At 43.6% G+C, this 20,592-nt stretch overlaps 1 protein-coding gene across 1 annotated transcript; it reads right to left on the bottom strand.

Moving 5' to 3' along the window:
• Positions 1-918: 918 nt before the first annotated feature.
• On the bottom strand, positions 919-20,305 carry LOC148640801 (uncharacterized). Its single transcript, XM_088620115.1, has 14 exons — positions 20,190-20,305; positions 18,728-18,948; positions 17,552-17,786; positions 16,139-16,270; positions 12,691-12,842; positions 10,942-11,048; positions 10,241-10,394; positions 8,178-8,361; positions 7,826-7,909; positions 4,587-4,703; positions 3,337-3,492; positions 2,754-2,905; positions 2,542-2,645; positions 919-1,747 (listed from the first exon to the last, which is right to left on the bottom strand). Exons 3-14 carry the CDS (start codon positions 17,685-17,687, stop codon positions 1,582-1,584), a joined length of 1,644 nt encoding a protein of 547 aa, XP_088476241.1. The 5' UTR covers positions 17,688-17,786; positions 18,728-18,948; positions 20,190-20,305; the 3' UTR covers positions 919-1,581.
• Positions 20,306-20,592: the final 287 nt, after the last annotated feature.

A 20,592-nucleotide genomic window follows, 5' to 3' on the forward strand; every position in this document is an offset into this window, starting at 1 on the left:
AAATGAGGTTCAGCTTTGGGTTTTTAAAGTTGTTGCAACAATTAAATGATCTGTTAGAAAGTGACTTTTTGTTATATGGCCACCAGGGGGCGAGGTTGCTATTCAGATATATGGTGGCTGATTTAAATGTGCCAATTTTTCATGTTCAATGAATTCAGTTATTCAACTGAATGAAAGGGCAAGGACAGCCTGCACTCGTGTCTTTCGCTGCTCAGCATTAGGTGCCACAGGTTTATGGATCACCGCAGGATCACCACACCACTGGGACCTGGCCCTTTCACAATGCATCATCAATTACATCGTTTTCCAATGGAACATTATTCTTTGCAAAACAAAATAAGGCTCTTCTAGTTCCTAGTATTGGTGCGGTGGAATTAAATAAAGAATAGACTGTCGAAGTACAAGCTGTTTGTTAACTTCTTTTTGGGTCTAATTCTGTGCAGAAAAAAAATGATTTTGCTTTCTTAGATGCTGTTCAAAAAGCACTTGATTCATGGACATCACAGTAAAGTCCCTAATATTTTGCCATGAGGAACAACATTTCCTGAAGGGATAACTCTTTTGTCTGTATAGAAAACCTGATTTTAATTCGCTTAAGATCAGATCAGCTAATTTCCCAGATTTACAGAGGACCTGGGTTGAGCTGACCTGATGATCTTATTCCCCAATAATAATAACAATTGCTTAAACTTATATAGCGCTTTTCTGGACACTCCACTCAAAGTGTTTTACAGGTCATGGGGATCCCCTCCACCCCCACCAGTGTGCAGCCCCACCTGGATGATGCAACGCAAGAACGCTCATCTCACATCAGCTATCTGTAGTCAGCAGAACAGATCAATGAAGCCAATTCAATCCGGGTATATCAAGGTCTCATATAAATACAGACCAACTAATTAAGATGGAGAAGAGACATGATTAGAATTACTAAGCTTTATTGGTGGAACTAAATATTGACCCGTCACCCAATTACTCAACAGGTGAACTATTCACAAGCAAAGCCCCTTAACAGAGTGAGCTCTAGTGGGGGCCACTGACATTGATCTGTCTCCTGCTCCATACGAAACACAAGGCATGGAGATCCGTCCTGCCGCTGGAGAGTCGCCAATCTTGGGAAGACAAGGAGCATTTGGATTTAAGCTACAGAGAAGCAATCAACAGTCAAAGCTAGGACAGCCATCTTGTGGCTTGATTCTGCTGTGCTTCAGTTCCACATTTAAAATGGGATCTGGTGCACAGCGTTTTGTATTGTGTTTCATTTTGGGGTGGATGTCCTGTATTGAATGGTATTACTTTGTCTTGGGTGCAGACATTCATGGTATTTGGGGACCCTTCTTCCACTAAAATCTAGCGTCTACATTCTAAATGGGAGCTACTACTCCTGATGTTAAAAGGGGTTTTAATTTCCTTCCAGGGTTTTGAGGTAGCTGTGGTTTCATAGTAAATACAGTAGTTACAACAACAACATATATCAGGATACTATCAAATCCTTTCTCCCTTTAGCTGTCGTTACAATACACATTCCGGTCTTTCTTTCCTATGACACAGACAAGACATGTACTGTAGTTGCAGTGGCTGCGCTCAGGAGAGTGAGTCAGCAGAAAGATCCAGGGCTTTGGCTTCACAGATAAAGCGTTCCTTTATGCTGCACTTTAGGTCATTCCAGGCCATCTGAAAGCTGGCCACACGATTGATAGTCACACAGTCCTCGTCCTCGTGATTGTCAGGCTGCCTCTTGTCCCAGTACCTGGAACAGAACAGCAACACAATTCAGCCAGAACATTATTGCACCTAGGAAGCTCCAAGACTCAAGCTACATTCACTTCGGTAGGCCAGGCTGTAGACAGTGCCCCTCACCTTCCAAAAAACTTTGCTCTACCTCTCTATCACTGTGTGTCACTAGATAAATAGTAAATAATTACCTCAACATCTGTGTGCACACATCTCATTTAGTGAGTTTCACGATCGTCATCCCTCCTCTTAAGGGCGCTCCGACCCTTTCGTATTTTAGTTCATTATGTGCACCTCCCCCCTGTTTAGTCTGTCATTATTTAAGCCTGGTGCTCCCGCTATTGCTGGCTCAGCACTGGGAGATGGACGCCCGGAAGACCGCCTACCAGTGGGTCCAGGAGAGACCCGATGGCATAGGCGCCCTGACCGTCTGAGTCCGGGGCTCGGAGCGCCTGGCCACGTTACCCTGGTTTTACTCCTTGCTCCTGTTCCGGATCCGGTTCCGGATTTTAACCTTCTTTGTCTCGGATGGATCCCCCGGTTCCTGGACCCTGGACCGCGCCCCGGATTCCCCCTTTGGACTGTCAGGATTGTTTGCCTTGGCTACGCCCCCCGAGCACTGGATCACCACCATCAGGCCCCCCTGTCTGTCAACCCCTCCTGATCCTCGCCGTCTCCTCCCTGTTGTCCTTCTCCACTTTGTTCCGGATTATACCGTCTGCTCAGGGTCCTGAAATACGCTTCACAGGAGCCTGGACTCCCGTTACAGTGAGATGGAAGTTTAGTACCTGACTCTGCCACTACTCTTACCCTTTTGTCAGTTTAGTGCCATTCACCCACATGAATGTATCCTCTTTTGCGGCATCGTTCAGGCCAATCCAGTAGGTTTCTTTACTGTGTTCGAAGACAAATTTCTGAATACAAAACATACAATTACAAAATTCCTTAGCTGGTGCTCTTGCACACTGCTAGACGCAGACATATTCTCTCTCTTTCCAGAACAGAATCACATTGTTTCCTACCTGTTTTTCATCACTGTTTATAATCACCAGGTTAGCACCCAGGAATCTACAGTGAAAGAAACTCTCATTCCAATTCATTGCATCAGAAGAGAAGTAGTAACAGGTGGAGTTCATGTTTATCCAGTTTGATGGACACGCTTTACAGATAAACTCTGTATAAAGATAAAACAGACAACAGCAGTTTCTATCAGTGTATCAGTATATCTCATGTCTTCACTGTACAACATGTGACAAACAGTTAAGCAAGCTTAGAAGGGATATACTATGAATCAAGTATGCTCTTGGATTGTCTGGAAGTGCAGACCTAGGAATAAGAGGCCACGGTCTACTACTTGTCTGGATAAAGACATCTGTGTGGAATAACAAACTGAGTTGGAATACACTAACGTTAAATCGCCTTCCACTTCCAGGTAGGACCATGTTATTACAGTAAGTCTGTGGTGCCACAACACCCATAATAGGAAAATTCTTCCAATGCATGGAAGGATCTCCTTCTTTCCCGCTGTAAGACCAGTACACTCTTGCGCTCTTGGCACCCCACAAGTTCACCTCCTGCTGGGACACACAAGCCCTGTACACTCACCCTGTGAACCGTTCTCTGCAACCTGACAGTACTGTTGTAGAATCGGGAATTTCTCAGACAAGACCGTAAAGAACTGGGTCCTCTCGTTCCGTAATTGGCCAACAGCTGCAGTCAGGGTAGTGATCTCTTTCCTGGCACTGTGAGATGAAGTGCCATCTGTGGAGAGGAGATACAAACATTGTTTGTAGGGAAAAATAAATGACACTGATTTTTGTGAACTTATATGCTTAGAATATTACACTTCTGACATTCAGTCAGTGGGGATGCACAAGACAGAATTCAAACAGGCTTTCCACGAGTAATCCTTCTGAAATCATCCCAGTAACCCTCCAAAGGATTAAGTACTAGGAATGTCTACTACTTTGCAAGATCACTTTAAGATTTATTGGCCATATACAATTTCTTGTGTTAGGGATTTGTCTTTCTGCATACCCCAGCTTGCTCTCCAAGAGACACACAGACAGGGAGAGAAGCTTGGGGGCCATTTATACGGGGCCCCTGGAGCACCTGGGGTTCAGGGCCTTGCTCAGGGGCCCAACGAAGTAGGATTCCTCTGCCAGCTGCGGGATTTGAACCGGCAGCCTTCCAGCCACAGGCGCAGATCCTGAGCCATACACTGCTGCATCGCTGTCTATTATGCCTGAAAGGAGCAGCCCTGCTCTGCCATCTGCTGGAATTCGATCGCAGTCATCCATGGATTCAGAGACACACCCTCCTCCACAATGTCAAGCTGCTTAATTTTCAGGGGGTTAAGGGCACGTCCTGGAACATTCTTAAAATGAAGATCAGGGGTTACCAATCCTGGGCTGGTAATGCCTGCAGGTTTTCTCACTTGCTGGGATGAGCTGTTAAATTGGTCCCATTTAGCCAACTAGCTGGCTTTTAGCTGACTTACATGGTTAAGAGCCGAGTTAAAAGTAATACCTACTGACTCGCCAGCTTTCCAAGATCAGGTCATCCCTGATGTAGACAATTAATCCATTAGGGCTGCTATTTGGTAAAGACCTTGCTTTTTTTTCTCTTAGTGCAATAAACAACAATGGCAGCCAGGCAGCAATTCATTTTAAACCTCCTGGCTCTGGTCTTTCAGACAGCCTTTTACATCAGGTATCCTTCTAGGAACAGTTCAGAACACTAGGATATTTGTACACATGTAAACACATGTTAAGCAATGCTCACATCTAACTAATGGTCACACAATCTAACTCAGGTTAACAAGCATCGTTCATACAAGTGTGCTTTACACTCACGGTAGACACTCAAGGCTATGATGGCAATCAATAGGGCAGCACATAGCAGCCCCAGACACACAGCTGCCAGCCTGTAGGGAGGAGGGCTGGACTCTGCCTTCATTCCAGACACAGATTCTGGTGGAAATAAGAGAACAGGTAACACCATACTGAACTGTTGTACACTGAAGAAACAAGCAGGCGCCACTATATGAAGCTCAATCCTGTGTACGAAGATAAATTGGCCAAATCCAAAATATCCATGGAGAGTGTAATGTGCGAAACCCCCTGCTTTCACAGTAAAGAGTGCTGTGCAAGAGTACAAATCATGAAAAGAAGTGTGGTGAGAGGGAACAATACTCTTCCAGGAAAATGGAAACACTGGTCCAGCGAAGAGACAGCACTCTCACAACATTACTCTGTATTGCCACGGCAAAACTGAACAGGATAAACAATCAACAAACATTCATTTATAGTGTCAATCTGTGTACATTTCTGATATCCAATTTGCAACCGCTGTTACACAAGTAACTGGTAGAATTTGTTCACCACACATTTCCAAATTATCTTCTGGCCTGCACAGAACACTCTCTTCACAGGAAATTACAATACCAGTGTAGCGGACAAAGAGAACTGCTTCTATGTTCAGGGTTAGGAGAAGATGCACAGCTCGATGTGACTATAGTAGTTAAAACAAAACAAGAATAAGTAAACTTTCATATTCTTGTGCATTTCAGTCATTCAGTCCCTGACGACAGCTTGCTTTGCCAGCAAATAATACAAATTAATAATAATTTCACCTCCTATAGTGTGAATACGAAGTGCTACACAGCACCTGTGCTTTTTATTCTCTATCACAGCTTGATAATATAGTCATAACCAAGTGGTAAACCTAGATGGGTCAAGCACATTTTATCACAATAAATAACACAAATATACCACATACTACAGTTACAGCTATAAACAGATGTTTACAAATCATGAGACATCTTAGCCCTGCCTGTATCAACAACATGGAAAACCAATACTTCAACCTCTCCATTCTAAACCTAAAACATTTAAAAAGGCAAAGAAGGAAACTGCATCCTATTTAACAAAATAATCCTGCCCAGGATTAAATGTTCTTCTCTAACCAGAGGCTGACAAATGAAAGAGAACCAATTTCCCTATTTCAAACAAAACATCACTAACCAAGAAGAGGCAATTTTAGATTGAGTAATACAGGAAACCCCAATTTCCCCCACAGAAGAGAGCAAAACCCGTTAGGAAGGATTCAGTTCTCTTATTTACTATTTACTATTTAGAACAATCTCTGTTTCCAGCCCAGGTCAGTTTGTTGATTTAAAGTTGGGTCATTAGGCATATGTGAGACAGATCTATGAGGTACATGCATCATGATAAAAAATAATTCATAATGTGAATTATAATCATTGTCCAAATTAATATAAATAATAATAATAATTAGCCACCATGGTAGTAGATTTATCTTTCTTAAAGTTGTAGCTTAAAGGATAAACATCTGTGGTGATGGGACTTGAGCCCATGGCTCAGGGCTGAGGCCAAAGCTGGGGACGTTGCATGGCTCTCAGTCAGCGACACTGATAGATAGATAGATAGATAGATAGATAGATAGATAGATAGATAGATAGATAGATAGATAGATAGATAGATAGATAGATAGATAGATAGATAGATAGATAGATAGATAGATAGATAGATAGATAGATAGATAGATAGATAGATAGATAGATAGATAGATAGATAGATAGATAGATAGATAGATAGATAGATAGATAGATAGATAGATGGATGGATGGATGGATGGATGGATGGATGGATGGATGGATGGATGGATGGATGGATGGATGGATGGATGGATAGGGATAGATAGATGGATGGATAGATGGATGGATAGATGGATGGATAGATGGATAGATACTGACAGAGGACGATGCAGACAGAGGAAGGCGGGAGGGCAGACAGCCGGTCATCCCTGCTGGCAGATGAGGGCTGGACGTTAGCGCTGTGTGGCAGGGCAGCTCTGCCTCTGCTAGTGCAGAGTTTATAAGGTGGAAACGTTCGATCCTCTGCAATGCTCAGGATGGTTGGGTGGTTCTGTGCACATCCAGTCCTCCGATATAGCCAGGGAGTGACAAGGGCTCTGGTCTGGTGGGGAGCAAGGTTTTGCCAGCAGCCTTCTCCTTAAGTGCAGTATACTGCTCAATCCTGGGGCTCAGCATATTGTCAGTACTGATGGGTGTGGAAAAGATGCATTTACTACTGTTGCTGCTACAGCCTACTGTGCTCACTATCTGCTGGGGCTCCACAGTGTCAGATGTGACGTGGAACACAATAGAGGTGCACTTGTTGCAGAAGAGAGCTGCGACTGTCAATCTGATAGCTGTGCAGTGTCCTCTGCCCGGACCAGTGGGTGCACTATTAAGACTGAATACAGACTGCTCTATCTCAGCAGTCGGAATGCTAGTCGAGGGCAAGGACTGTACTTTGACTGGGTTATTTCCAGGCAAAAAGCACATCACTTACTTTAGATGTCTGCATGTTCCTTTAACTTTTCAGTAGCACCATTAAATCCCTTTAAGCAGCAGAACTTCCTTCCCAAATTGTCGTCTTGTTCTCCAGGTTTTGAAAAGCTCAGCTAAGTATTTTGATTTGCTTTCTTTTTTGTTGTCGTTGTTGACTGTTCCGTATTTCAGCTGCAAAAGTGTTCCTTATTTCAACTGAAAAACTTTCAAGCATCGGTACAGAGGCAGTCATATCTCCTGGTGTCACAGATATTGCAAACCGGATGATGTTTCTATTAGTAAAGAAACGCTGCATGTTCAAATAAAGGAGAAGGACTCCATCCCCCAAATTGTTTAAACTAGAGATTCTTGCACTGACACCAGCTTTTACAAAACACCTATGAATCGTTAGATTATGTGAGCATTATGTCTGACTGTTCCACAATATTAAAGAGCAGAATTCACCATCTAGGAAAGTTTTACAGACAGCTGTTTCACCCTTATTAGCACTCATCAGCATGACATAGCTGTACTCTGAACTGTGATTATAATGTAGACGAATCTTGCAAGAATCCACAGTACTTATCTAGCGTTCGGCAGTGTTAAGGATTATACAGCTATTCCAAAGAGCTGCAGTCCAGTTTCATCCAGGGCCCTGGATTCACAGTGGAAACTGGTGTTTTAAGTCGCCACGGTACCAATTAAAAAAGAACTGGGTTAAATCAGAGGTTGCCTGACCTGCTGGGTGAGGAGGAGGAGACGTCTGGATTGGGGAAAATCTTGCTGTTTTCACTTCTGCGTAGGTCACCTCATCTTCCCTCACTGGGAGAGAGAAGAGAAGTGAGGGTGAATACACACAGGGCCCGGCTGGACACTGCTGTATGTTAATACCATTCAGACAGGGAGAGAATTGAATACAGCCACACTGCTAGACTGGACACTACATCTAATTATTTCTACTCCAAAATGACAGATACTGACATGTTGACTGGACAGTCCAGTGGAGCCTTAAATTTGAAACAAGAAAGCAACCATTCTCAGTGAGACACTGCAGTATATGAAAACTGCATTGCAAAATTGAGAGACTCACCTCGTCCTGTGGGGCTAGAGTTTTTTGTGAACCTCACAGATGAGTAAGAAAGCTCGTCAAGCATTGGTAAACTCTGATCCACTGACCGACTGACCGAACAACTGATTGCTTGATGTCCAGGCAATCTGACACTGAGCTGGCTCACAGAATGGCAGGAACAACTGTCAAGCTGGTATTCTTTGCAGATTCACATACAAAATATTACTTAAAACAGGAAGAAAGGGTGGAAGGAAGAGTCCTTACTCTATTTCACACTCAACTACTTCTCCTTTTTTGGTGTCAATGCTGTAACATGACCCATCCGTTGTCCACGTCAATAAATGCACACCAAGATACAATCACACTATACCACCAACTCTCTGTGCACTGATACACAGGCTCAGTCTATATAATAGGGGACTCCTAGAGAGTCCCAGTCCAATAGATTCGTATACGTCATTCCTAAATCACCAGATTCTTTGGACTTCATTTCAATTACCCTAATTTCCTAAACATAAATGAACGAATTGTCTTCTTTTTTATTCAAGAAAGCTTGTGCTTTTTAACCACAGAATTGCAGTTGCTCTATATGGCAAAATGTCTGATCATTTTCCAAATATGGAAGTTAATTGCAGACATACCACCCACACCAGTAAACACCGGGGTGATTCGGTTATTACTATTTTATGCTGATTAGAAGCTTCTTCTCGTTTTGACTCCTGATTCCACTGTGGAATTTCCTTAGCGAGACCTGCACACCAGCAAACTATGTTTGTAATAGACACACATTGTGTTGTAAGATTTTGATGTAGACTCTTCTAAAAGAGTGGTTCAGGGAATCCATACTCACACAACACACACGAAACAGCTGCTTAAAGTCCACGAGAGCTCCAAGCCTCAAACAAAGTTTTAAAACTTGCCTCTTTTTTAACATAAGAACTCCCTCTCAACAACGTACTGTAAAAATCCAACCAACTACAATTGTGACTCTGAACACTAGGTTTAAACTAATTCTCAAATGCCTTCTCGGCTGTATTTTGGCAGCTAGTGGCTAGTTTGTATCATTACAGTCATTCCATTGGACAACCTGACACAATTAAATCTTTTCCTGTAATTTCATTTTTTACAACAGTAACCAGGTCTCCCAAAACCTCAAGTAAACCTTGTGAAAATATCTCCTGCTGTGATCTTGCAGCTTTAACTTTTACATACTTCTCTTTGCGTCACGCATTTATTTTCAATTTCAGTTTCAGCATCAGAAAACGTGTCATATACAATGTTAAGTTTGCCTTTATTTTGATTGCAAAACAGCCTTCTGTTTTTACATTAGCTTTTTTTGATTTGAAATAGCACATTAATCACAAAATGCCTGCATCAGGAAAGGCTACAGCACCTTCTACATCTAAATTAAACACATGTAGCATCTTTCATGCAACACAAAGACATAAGCCCTTCCTTGGAATAAAACCGGCTAAAATAAATAAGCAATGAAAGATAAAAACATACACAAAGCCAAAATTAAAAATGGCTAAGATGTTAAAGTGCAAGAGGTTTAAATTTAGTTCTACAAATGTCAAAGGTTTAACGATTCCTTATGCCCTTTGAAAAACCATTTAGCAATCAGGATACAGAGCAGTAGAATACTGCAAAAGGATTTCAACATCTAGAGACAGAGTGGTTAAACATGATTTTGGAAAAGCTGGTGCTTAACCACCCATAGAATGCATTTAAATCTGAGAAAACATATATTTACACAAAAAAAATATATTTACACAAAGGGTGGTGGGAGTGTGGAACAAGCTCTCCAGCCATGTTTGTGGAAAATGAAACTGAACTACACAGTTTGATTTACTGAACAGATGGACTGAAATCCTTCGTAGTCTCCAATATTCTCATGCACTTAATGAGTCAGAAAGGAGAATTATATTTTTACTCTAGACTCCATGCAGAGCCAAAGCAGAATTGCTGAATTTGATGCAAAATGATAAGATGAATTTATATTAGTTTAAATTCAAGAGCGGAATACTGCTCTTCGCAGTGCAGGCCAGCACACCCAGCTGTGGTTACCCACAGAGGCGGGGTTAAGAGTGGAGACTCTGTGCATTAACTTCACAGATCCTGTAAATATTGGTGCTGCAGTGGTGGTCATGCCAGGTGGTCAAGCCTTTGGCTTTGGGGTTGGCGAAGACACAGTCCTGTTTTTTTTGGCGAAGATCGGGTTGCTTGTCATTCCAGTACCTGCAACAGAGCAGAATGAGGTTTCAGCCTGAATACAGTCACACAGCCCAGACAAAGAGCTAAGACTCATACTGGAACACAGCTTCAGACTCCGAGATCCACTGCTCTCTGTCACCCCCAAGAACCAGCATGCATAAGAAGAAGAAGAAGAAGAAATGCTTACACTTATATAGCGCTTTTCTGGACACTCCACTCAAAGCGCTTCACAGGTAATGGGGAATCCCAATACTACCACCAATGTGCAGCACATAAGCACACTTCAGTGTTTAGATTTGGCTGGGTATGTCTAAAGCTCTCTGAATGGATCCTGCATCTCTCTTTCTCAGTCTACCTCAATGTGTGAGACTGTTGCGTTTTTTAGTTACATATCCTTGTAAATCTCAATCTTCCTGGCTCTGTTTCTTAGAGGCACAGTCTATCCCTCCTACTGACCCTCTCCCCATTACACACAGGTCACCACTTAGTAGTGTAGGTATAGTCAATCCACTAAGAGCCCTGTTTACTCCACCCCACTAAGACAAAAAAAAACATACTGTACTTTTCTCACGTTTCATTCAAAGAACGATTATCCACCCAGCGCCAGACGCCTTCTTCAGCCATATCAGTAAGGCCGATCCAGTAGGATTTTCCATTAGTTTGGTTTGTAATGAATTCCTAAACACAAGACAGCAGGTTACTTTCAAGCCTTAAAAAGGAAACTGGGACTGGAAAATGCTGTAATCCTCAGTGAATTTTGAAAACAAAAAAGGCTCCAGGGATAATTTGAAGTTATCCGGGTTGAAAGCTCTGCGTCTTGTCTTGAAGAAAAGAGTTGCACTGACAGGTGATCTAACGAGTTCGTAGGTTGGAGGTATGGAGAACAGCCTGCCAATTTATTTAATCAGCAGATGATGTAATTGTGAAAATAAGGAAATGAGAGGTATATTCTAACAAAATTGGGGAAAAAAAGTGTTTTTTTTAATTCGCATAAGACTACTGCATTGTCTGTCCCCACATGGTAATTAAGTGGCAATATCAATTTAGTAATGGTATTGGGCTCATTAACAAGTTGTTCCATTTAGACTTAAGAGAAACTTCAAAAACCTCTTTTGCTCGTTTTCATTCCAGCCGAGCTTAATTACCTAATTGGAGCGTTAATTGAACTAACGAGTTGCTTGAGTGGAAAAGTGACAAGTTTTGTTTTTTTTTTACTTAAAGGTCTGGGATTGTATTTTGCCTTTGAAATGTGCTGGCCAGATCGATAGTTAAAGGCAACCGCCTGCATGTTTAAGAGCTGGGAACAGTTCAAAATAAATGTCAAATGAAATGAATCAAATGTGCAGTGGTGTAAAGGAAACCTGGAATGAAACAAAAACCAGCAGCACTAGGATTGGGATTCCTATCAAAATAGGAATTTTCTTTTCTTAACAAATCCAGATCTGAATTCCTAAAACAATGAAAACTCTTTGCAGTCCAGAAACAGCAAAGTGGGGATATAAATAGTCATACTCCATGCTGTGTTTCGATTTCTGTTCTTTTGTTGTTTTTGGCACTCAGGTTTCCTTTGCATCATACAGAGAAATAAGGGAGAGGGGGTGGGGGTCTATTCCGGGACTTCAGATTGCATAAGAGAAAACATACCTCAAAGACAAGCAGACATCCTCTCGGTGGAAATGAATGAAATCAAAACTGAATGGCACATTCTTTTGTTGGAGGAATTTGTCCCCTGCTTCCCCTTGAAAGGCAGTCAGGGGTCCGTCTCAGAAGTTAAAAGACGTTTTTATTTAATGCGCATGGGAGCAAAGCACTCAGAGATGTCCTGTGTATTTTTCTCAAGGTAATTAAACTGCAATAGTCCATAAATATATTCCTGATCTCTATCACACTTCCCTGTGCATACAGTGTTCCAAAATCATACACATCTTCCCACCTCCCTATTTGCTAAAGATCACTTCTTTTAACACAATTGGTTACTTACTGTAGGTCTGCAGCACGCATTCCTATATAACACAGTATCGAATTACATACTGTAGTAGCCCTTGTGTTCTGCATTCTTCCATTCCAGTTCAAACTAGTTCTGTCCACCTTATAAAATATTGCATCTTCTGCTGGAAAATTGTGTACAAAGTTCACAGAGACCCTCTTAACACTTTTAAACTTGGAAGTATATGGTTTCCACCTTATACCCAGCTATATTTTCAGGGAGCAGAGAACATTAAAGAGAAATAGAGTGTGGGACAATGGGATGTTCCACCAAACACAGGAATCCAAACAAGGGGAATACAGTGCTGTCAGATGTGAGATCCAAGTCTCCTACCTGTTCATTTCTGCTGTTTATAATCACCAGGTCAGCTCCCTGCTTCCTGCAGGCAGTGCGACTGTCAGTCCAGTTCAGTTTATCAGCAGAGAAGTAGTAACACTTGGAGTCGAAGAGCTTCCAGCGCCGAGGACAGGGTTTGCAGACTCTGTCTGTAACAGACGACAGCAGCTCACATCAGTACCTCTCCATCTCTGTCTAAGTCAGCTCAATGCATTGAAGGAATGTCATCTCCACAAACAGATGTGATGGAGATGATGCAGAGCTCGGCAGCTAATATTTATGGACCTAAGAAAGGTTAGAAATAATGGGCGGACATTCGACCTTTCTTACACTTATAATTGTTAGGGATTAAATGAAGGACCTTGATTTCACGTGTTTTTTTCTGGAAAATGAAAAGGGTACCTGTTCCCACAAAGACACTGGGTATTTTTCCTGACAATCAGAACCTTTTTTCTTAAAGGTTGAGTTTAAGAGCTTAAGAACAGTTAATAATGAAAAGAGGACATGCTTCAGCATGTCCAGCCCATCTCCTAGTTAGTAATTGATTGACCCCAGGATTTCATCCAGCTGTTTCTTGAAAGAAACCAGGGTACCTGCTTCAGCAGCATTGCTGAGAGAGATTCATGGTCATTACCCTGGGCTGTGGCATTGTGCAATTTGATCTTTTCCTTGCAATCTCTGAAGGACAGAAACGACACCTCAACACGTGCACAGAAATCTTCTGCACAAATATCTTCTGCACAGATAGTTTCATCAAGCTTCCCATCTTATGTTAAAGTGTATTATTTTTTCTGCTACAGTACATGCACCAGCAAACACATTTACTTCTTCTGCAAGGGCGCTCCAGGAATTAACTGCAATGACAGGGAGGTGTCCACTAGAGGTCACCATGCAGCTGGCCTCCGGCAATAAATCTCAATATACCATAGACCTCATCTGGTGTGTATATATACTGATGGAAAATGATACAGCACATCCTCCTCCACACTCTGGCCCTCCCATCTGTGTGGAACAGGCTGAAGAGGGACTCATCCGTGAAGGGGACCTGATGCCACTGCTGACGAGTCCATCGCAGCCTCTGTCTGGCCCCAGCCAGTCGGGTGTGACGTCTAGGAGGTGTGAGCAGAGGGCCTGTGACGGGTCGCCTTGCTCTAAGGCCAGCAGCATGGAGCCTCAGTGTCCCATCACTGATGTGGGCATTGTGTCTGCTGGCAGTTTCAGCAGCAGTACGGGTGGCAGATCTGAAACGATCTCTCAGATGGACCAGTCTGATGTGTCGGTCCTGCTCTGGTGTGGTCACTCGAGGGCCACTGAAACTTGGACGATCATCTGTCCTGCCGGTCTGCTGAAACCTTCTCTGCAGTCGGGACACAGTGGAATGACTTACTCCATAGTGTCTGGCAACACTGGCACATGACATGCCTGCCTGCAGCATGCCAATGGCCTTCTCCCTTGCTTCTGAGGCATTATGGAATGCACAGAAAACTGACTAAGTGTGGCCTTTTTCTTGCAGTAACCTAAGCTTTGAATTAAGGCCTTTTTAAAGGTGACCTGATCAGGCATTGTTCCACCTGGACCTCGTTGGGTAAAAGTGCACCTAATGAGCTTTTGTGTGATTGGCAAGTTGCAATGCCTCCCTGCACAAGGTGTATGGCTGGTCAGAGGGCTTAAAACAAATCGACACCTTTTTGTGAAAGTACATAAGCTATAACTATAGTATTCTCATTCTAGAAAATGTGGCGTTTCTTTTTTCCATCAGTATACTGAATATATTCCAATATACTGTATCTGGTGCATATGAGGACAACACAACTGTTTATGGAATGCATCTGGTGTGCAGGGTCAGCAGGTTAGCCTCACAGCACTGGGACCCCGGGTGCAATTCTGGACCCGAGGTGCTGTCTGTGTGGAGTTTGCATGTTCTTCCCGTGTTCATGTGAGTTTAATCTGGGTGCTAGTGGTGTGAGTGGGACTAGTGGTGGGCGCCCACCCTCCTATTGGTGTGGGTCCTAATGCCCTGGTATAGTTGTGGGGACACTATACTGTAGTGGGCAACATCTTTCGGATGAGACGTCAAACCGAGGTCCTGATTCTCAGATCAAGATCCATGGGTGTTTCTCGAGAGTAGGATTATCCCCCTCAGCCTTTACCGTGGCCTCCAAACTGTCCCCATGGCTTGCTCTTGCCCTGCGATGGACTGGCGTCCCATCCAGGGTGTACCTTGCCTTGCGCTCATTGTTTGCTTGGTAGGCTCTGGCTTTCCTGCGACACAGTATGGTATAAAGCAGTTTGGGAATATAAATTCGTATGAGTTTAACATGCAGAGGTTACATAGTTATATTGTCACAGTCAGGTGCCTCAGCCAGTTGTGGCTGGCATCATCCAAATCGGTGAAGTTGCCGGGACACCAGAAGCGAGGGCAGGAGTATAGAATGTGGTCGGCCGTCTGCTCTTTGCCGTCGCCGCATTCGCAAATTGGGTCGTCAGTGAGACCCCACTTGTGTAGGGTGGCCCAGAAACGGCCATGTCCAGTTCTTAGTCAGTTCAGCTTAACCCAGGCTTGTCTGGGTAGGTCATTTCCAGCGGGTTTGTTAAATACTGTGTCAATAAACCGTTTCAGTCTGTGGTTGTTATTATTCCACGCGTCTTGCCACTTTTTCTTAGCCCAGTTGGCGCCATTGTCGTTGCTTTTTTCACAAAGGCGCCTCATTGTGTTAGGAGGTGAGTGCCGGTTTTCTAGTCGGAGGATTGTGGTGTTCCGGTTGCAGATGGCATCGTGCAGCAGGTGGTTGAGGGTCAAGGAGAGCTACTTCCTCGTATTGACCCCTGGGCAATGTCTCTGGCGGCAAAAAGCTCTTCAAAACGAACTTACCATGCAGCAGTTTGGGAAATGACATGACATGACAATTGTGATGTATGTGCCTGAAATCCAGCTGTGTCCATCAAACTAATCCATCGAACGATGTTTCATTGAAATGTGAAGATTGTCACCTTTTGGGTTTTATTTGTATAAAGGGGTTTTGCAGAGGAAGTACTGTAGAGCAGTAAGGCTTGTGCTGCTGCTGGGAGAGCGATAAGACTTTTTGTGTGTGTGTGTCATTGCTTGCAGCTTGCAGAAACCGTGTAAAGCCATCCCCAAAGCAAAAACGCTTACATTCCAGTAATGGATACAACAGTGACGGTGTGCATTATAAGCATCTTTTATTCCAACAGAGAGAGAGTGGGACTGCTATGTGTAAAGACCCTTATCTGACCCACAAACGGGCACTCAGAACAAGCTGTAAAACACATGACAGCAGCCTTAACCACACTTGTTGTGAAATGTCAAAACTTGAGATCATTTCAAACTTGATCGTGAGTTTCTCTTTTCATGCTGAGTACAGTAATCACAGAACACAGGTTCTTTGTGTGCGTCTAAAGGCATCGGACAGAGGGAAGCACTCACTCAGCTCAGTGACCTCTCTCTGTAACTCGTCATGGTCTTTTCTCAGGTTGCTGTACTTCAGCTGGAGCTGATTCAGTTCCGTCATCCACAGGGAATTATTCTGGGAGGAGGGTTGGTCACGCACTCCATTGTCTGGATAGAGAGGAAAACGAAGGGAACGCAGAGACCCACAGCAACATGAACATACAGCAACATTATGGATGACTACTACTGCCTCTATTTCCATCCATCTGGTGATACGAATTAACCGCTCGTGAAATTGGCAGATACTTTAATCTTAAACAACTCACATTTTCAACGCTGGGTATTTTACTGGAGCAATTCAGGTCAAGTGCTTTGCTTAAGGAGATAACAGCTGTGTCTCAGCTAGGATTTGAACCCCTAACCTTCCAGTTCTGTTTCCAGCACCCTACCACCTGTTCACCTGTTCAGCACCTGTTCACAGCTCCACACCAGTGTCAATTCCAGTACACCGAGTGGTAACAGAATGCACCATAAACGTTCTGTGCTATTACAGCCAATGACGAGGGAAGACACAGGCAGAGTGAGCAGAGTCATCACATCCCTACTATGACCAGAGCCTTAGAAGTCTGTCATTATAACCCTACAATGACCTGGTCTATTTAAACGCCAACAAGTCCATGAGGCATACAGTATGATAGGTGTAACTTTAGAATAAACAAGTCCTGAAATCTCCTAGCAATCCTACAAACCACAGGATTTTTCAGACCAGCATGACTGCAAATATTAATATTCTACTAATAGTAAGAAAGATGTCCAGGAACATTCAACATTCATCCAGACTTTTGCGACTGTTTGCATACCACATGCTTGTTTATGAATGACACATACACAGTCTGACAGTGTGTTATACTCACAGTGGACACACAGGGCAATGATGATGGTTAGTGAGACTGCACACAGCAGCCCCAGGCACACTGTGGCCAGTCTGTAGGGAGAGCATACAAACACAACCCCTGGCTGATTCAGCGAGCCTCCATAACAGTGACCTTGCAAACAGAGAGACGACAAAGCTCCACAGGGCAGCCAAAAACATTACTAGACATTACACATCACAGGGAGGTGAGCTTTTCTCCATCAGATCCAATTCTATCCTACGGACAACTCGGGCAGTACAGACAGAAATGGCTCACCGAGTTCAGGATCAATCGCAGTGAAGATGTGTCAGGGTTTACAGAAGAAAGTTCATCTGTAAAACAGTCCCTGTGACAGAAATAATCCACAAATCATTGCGAAACTAAAGCTAACATGCACGAAGACTGCTGCCTTACCAGGGTACAAGCTTACTGGTCTTCCAGTTTGCAAGACAAACACTTGCATTGTGTATTCTACAGACCTTGATATCTGTCTACAATTCTCTACTGACTGCAGTGTTTGTTTTTCTGTACTCACAGGTTTTCTGTGATCCTAGGTGACTGGCTGTAGCTTTGTCCACTGTGCAGTACACATTCTTTTCAGGGTCCAGCAGTCCACTATATACGCCTTCAGGTGTCTCATATTCACTTGCGTCTGGAACATCTTTTTCCATCTTCTCATGAAGACACAGGCTCTCCTTCCACTTTTTTTGACACTCTCTGGAGTGCCTGGACTGAGTAAGACTTAGAAGTCTTAAGGCTGAGTCTCTTTCCTGTAGATGTTGAAACAGGGAGTAGTCCTCTCACAACACAGGAAGTTGGGCAACAGTCAGAAATGCTTTTATAAGAATATTCATATTACTGTGTTTGTATGTGGATCCGTGCATTCGTGTGAGCGTATTCAGGAGTACTGTATACTGTATGTCACTCTCAATTGCCTCGAACATACTCCAAGGCAATGCCTGGGTAAGGAGAATAACTCCTGGCAAAGATGAGAAGCAGAAGTTCCCACCATGTAAATGAAACAGAACCTCCTCTAAATCAAACATGTTCTGGTGTGGGTCTGTTTTTGGCCCATGAGCATGGTTCACTGGAGAAGAACTTGGAATACTCATTAAAAAACAGCACCAACAAATAGGCCCATAAATGTGTGTGTAGCACAGCTTTTGCTTACAAACCTTCTTGCAAACAATAGTGCCCATTAGCATGGTGAAACCATCTGGAGATGCAGAGGACAGAGGGGAAGAGTGCCAGACTTTCATTGAAAACGCCATTCATGCCAAACTTCATGCAGCTTTAAGCAATGCCTGATGCTGTGAGGGTAACACGAATGCACATCCTGAGCTCTATGAGGGTTGTCCATCTCAGGGCTCCTTACTAAAAACATTGAAATACTGTATATCTGCTTTCTCAGACAGGCCTAGTAGTAATAACATTCCACAACCAGAGAATCGGGGCAGGAGCTCGGACAGTTTTATTTTTCACAAACAGCTTGACTGGGTCACAATTATACACTACTTTATATAGAACATGAGGAAATACATTTTTTTTAAGTGCTTGAAACATCAAACAGGTCTCTGATTGTTAGGTTACAAAAACCCTGCATTGGGTTCATTAACACTTTCTCAGTTTACAAATGCCTGCTGCACGTGTCTCTCGGCGTCTCTCTGATTCACTCCCATTCACTCTGGATACACTTTTCTCCACAACTCACTCCTCTTCCGGCTCATTCGTCCCCCTCTCTGTCACTGGTTCTCTTTCTTCTCTCCTTCCATCCCTGTCCTGCCGCGCCAGGGCTGTCTCCTCTCACAGATCCAGTGCAAGTGCTCGCTGCAGGAATCCGAATGGACTTTCCGCTCCGACCCACTCCAATGTATGACAATGCAATTACCCGGATAGCTGTCATCAATTACGAGCCTGTGACGGAGATGAAGACTGGGGTCACAGTAAGATGGTCACTTTATTGGCCATTTACAATCTCTTGCATTAGGAATTTGTCTTTTCGCAGACCCCAGCTTGCTCTCCATGAGACACACAGACAGGGAGAGAAGCTGGGGGTCAGAGCGCAGGGTCAGCCATTTATACGGCGCCCCTGGAGCAGCTGGGGTTAAGGGCCTTGCTCAGGGCTCCAGCGGAGTAGGATTCCTCTGCCGGCAGCGAGAAACGAACTTGCAACCTTTCAGCCACAGATCCTTAGCCACAGAGCCACCACAGCGCCCCGACAGTGTGAGTATGTGTAAAAGTGTGAGCATCTCATTAGGCATTGAAATAATTCTGGAAACAAAGGGCAACATTTAACTTTCAACTTCACATAAGAACTTATGCATTACTGAAAAAATAGCTCTTGCATAGAAATGAATTGTTTCCTAATACATTTCAATCCTAAATTGTTTGGAAAGGGCCCCGGCAAGCTCTGTTTGTAGAGCATGAGACCTATAATCTCAGGGTAGTGGGTTCATGTCTCAAGTCGGGGCGCGCCAGGTCCTCCATGTTGGAGGTTGGGCACAAGGCTTTGTCCTGTAAAAAACTAATGTTACTGCCTAACGCGCAAACATCCAACATCCACAGTTGGGTAACGGCATTGTGCAACGTGTGGCAACTCATCAGAAAATGCCACTTGGCCTACAGAAATATAAACAGAGTTGAAACAAGTGTTGAGAAGTCCCCAAGAGTGATAACATGTTTACAGGATTATGTCTGAATTATGAATTAAATTACATCCTTTGGAGGGTTGCATGGTGGCGCAGTGGTCACAGCTCACAGCTTGATGGCTGCCTCATAGCATTGGAGCCCAGGGTTCAATTCCTGGGGTGTTATCTCATGGATTGTGTATGTTCTCCCAGTGTTCGTGTGGGTTTCCTGTGGGTGCTCCGGTTTCCCCCAACAGGCTAAAGACATACTGGTAGGTTAATTTGCTTCTCAGAAAACAGGCCCTGGTGTGAGCTCGTGTGTGTCTGTGTCTGTGTGTACTCTGTGACGGACCAGTGTCCCACCCAGTGTGTATCCTGTCTCATGCCCATTGCTTTCTGGCATAGGCACTCCAGTTAAGGAAATTCTTCATTCTTAAAAGTGAGTATCTGTTATTGTAGTTTAACACAAAGGAAAATCGTTAGAACGAGGTGAATATTTATGCAAGCCACTGTATGCTGACTGACTTGCATCATCTCCGAACTTACAACGATGTATTCAGAGTTCTGCCATTAACCCAGCTCCATGAGGTTCCCATGTTCTTCCTTCTCAGCCCGATCCAGTAATAACCCGAGCTTATAAAAGTGCTCAGCATGTCCTGCAAAGACAAACACAGCAGGCTGGTTTACTCTGGATACACAGTCATGGCAAGTGCACTTTAAAGGGGACCTGCAGAGCTAATTTCTCAGACTATTTATTTAATTGCTGAAACAAAATATCTCAAATGATGCTATCACCAAAATTTTACAGATTCTGAATTAAGCCAAAAATTGTGACCTTTGTGAAAGTAGTGTATAATCGTCATGTTGTTGCAAACCGCTGGTCTCACCAGAGGCGAGAGTGAGAGTATACAAGAATTGCTATGGCAGCCCTTCCTGCTCACTAGTCACC

Source organism: Lepisosteus platostomus, chromosome 25, assembly GCF_059453375.1.
Source record: "Lepisosteus platostomus isolate fLepPlt1 chromosome 25, fLepPlt1.hap1, whole genome shotgun sequence".
Taxonomy (NCBI): Eukaryota; Metazoa; Chordata; class Actinopteri; order Semionotiformes; family Lepisosteidae; genus Lepisosteus; species Lepisosteus platostomus.

What these genes read in the sequence shown, in the direction of transcription:
- LOC148640801 (XM_088620115.1), bottom strand. Translation starts at nt 17,687, where the DNA reads ATGGAAAAAGATGTTCCAGACGCAAGTGAATATGAGACACCTGAAGGC. An exon ending in ATGCACAGAGTCTCCACTCT is followed by an intron (nt 8,362 to 10,240) that starts TAACCCCGCCTC and finishes TGTATGTGAATC; the next exon opens with TGCAAAGAATACCAGCTTGA. An exon ending in TAAACAGTGATGAAAAACAG is followed by an intron (nt 2,646 to 2,753) that starts GTAGGAAACAAT and finishes TTTTGTATTCAG; the next exon opens with AAATTTGTCTTCGAACACAG.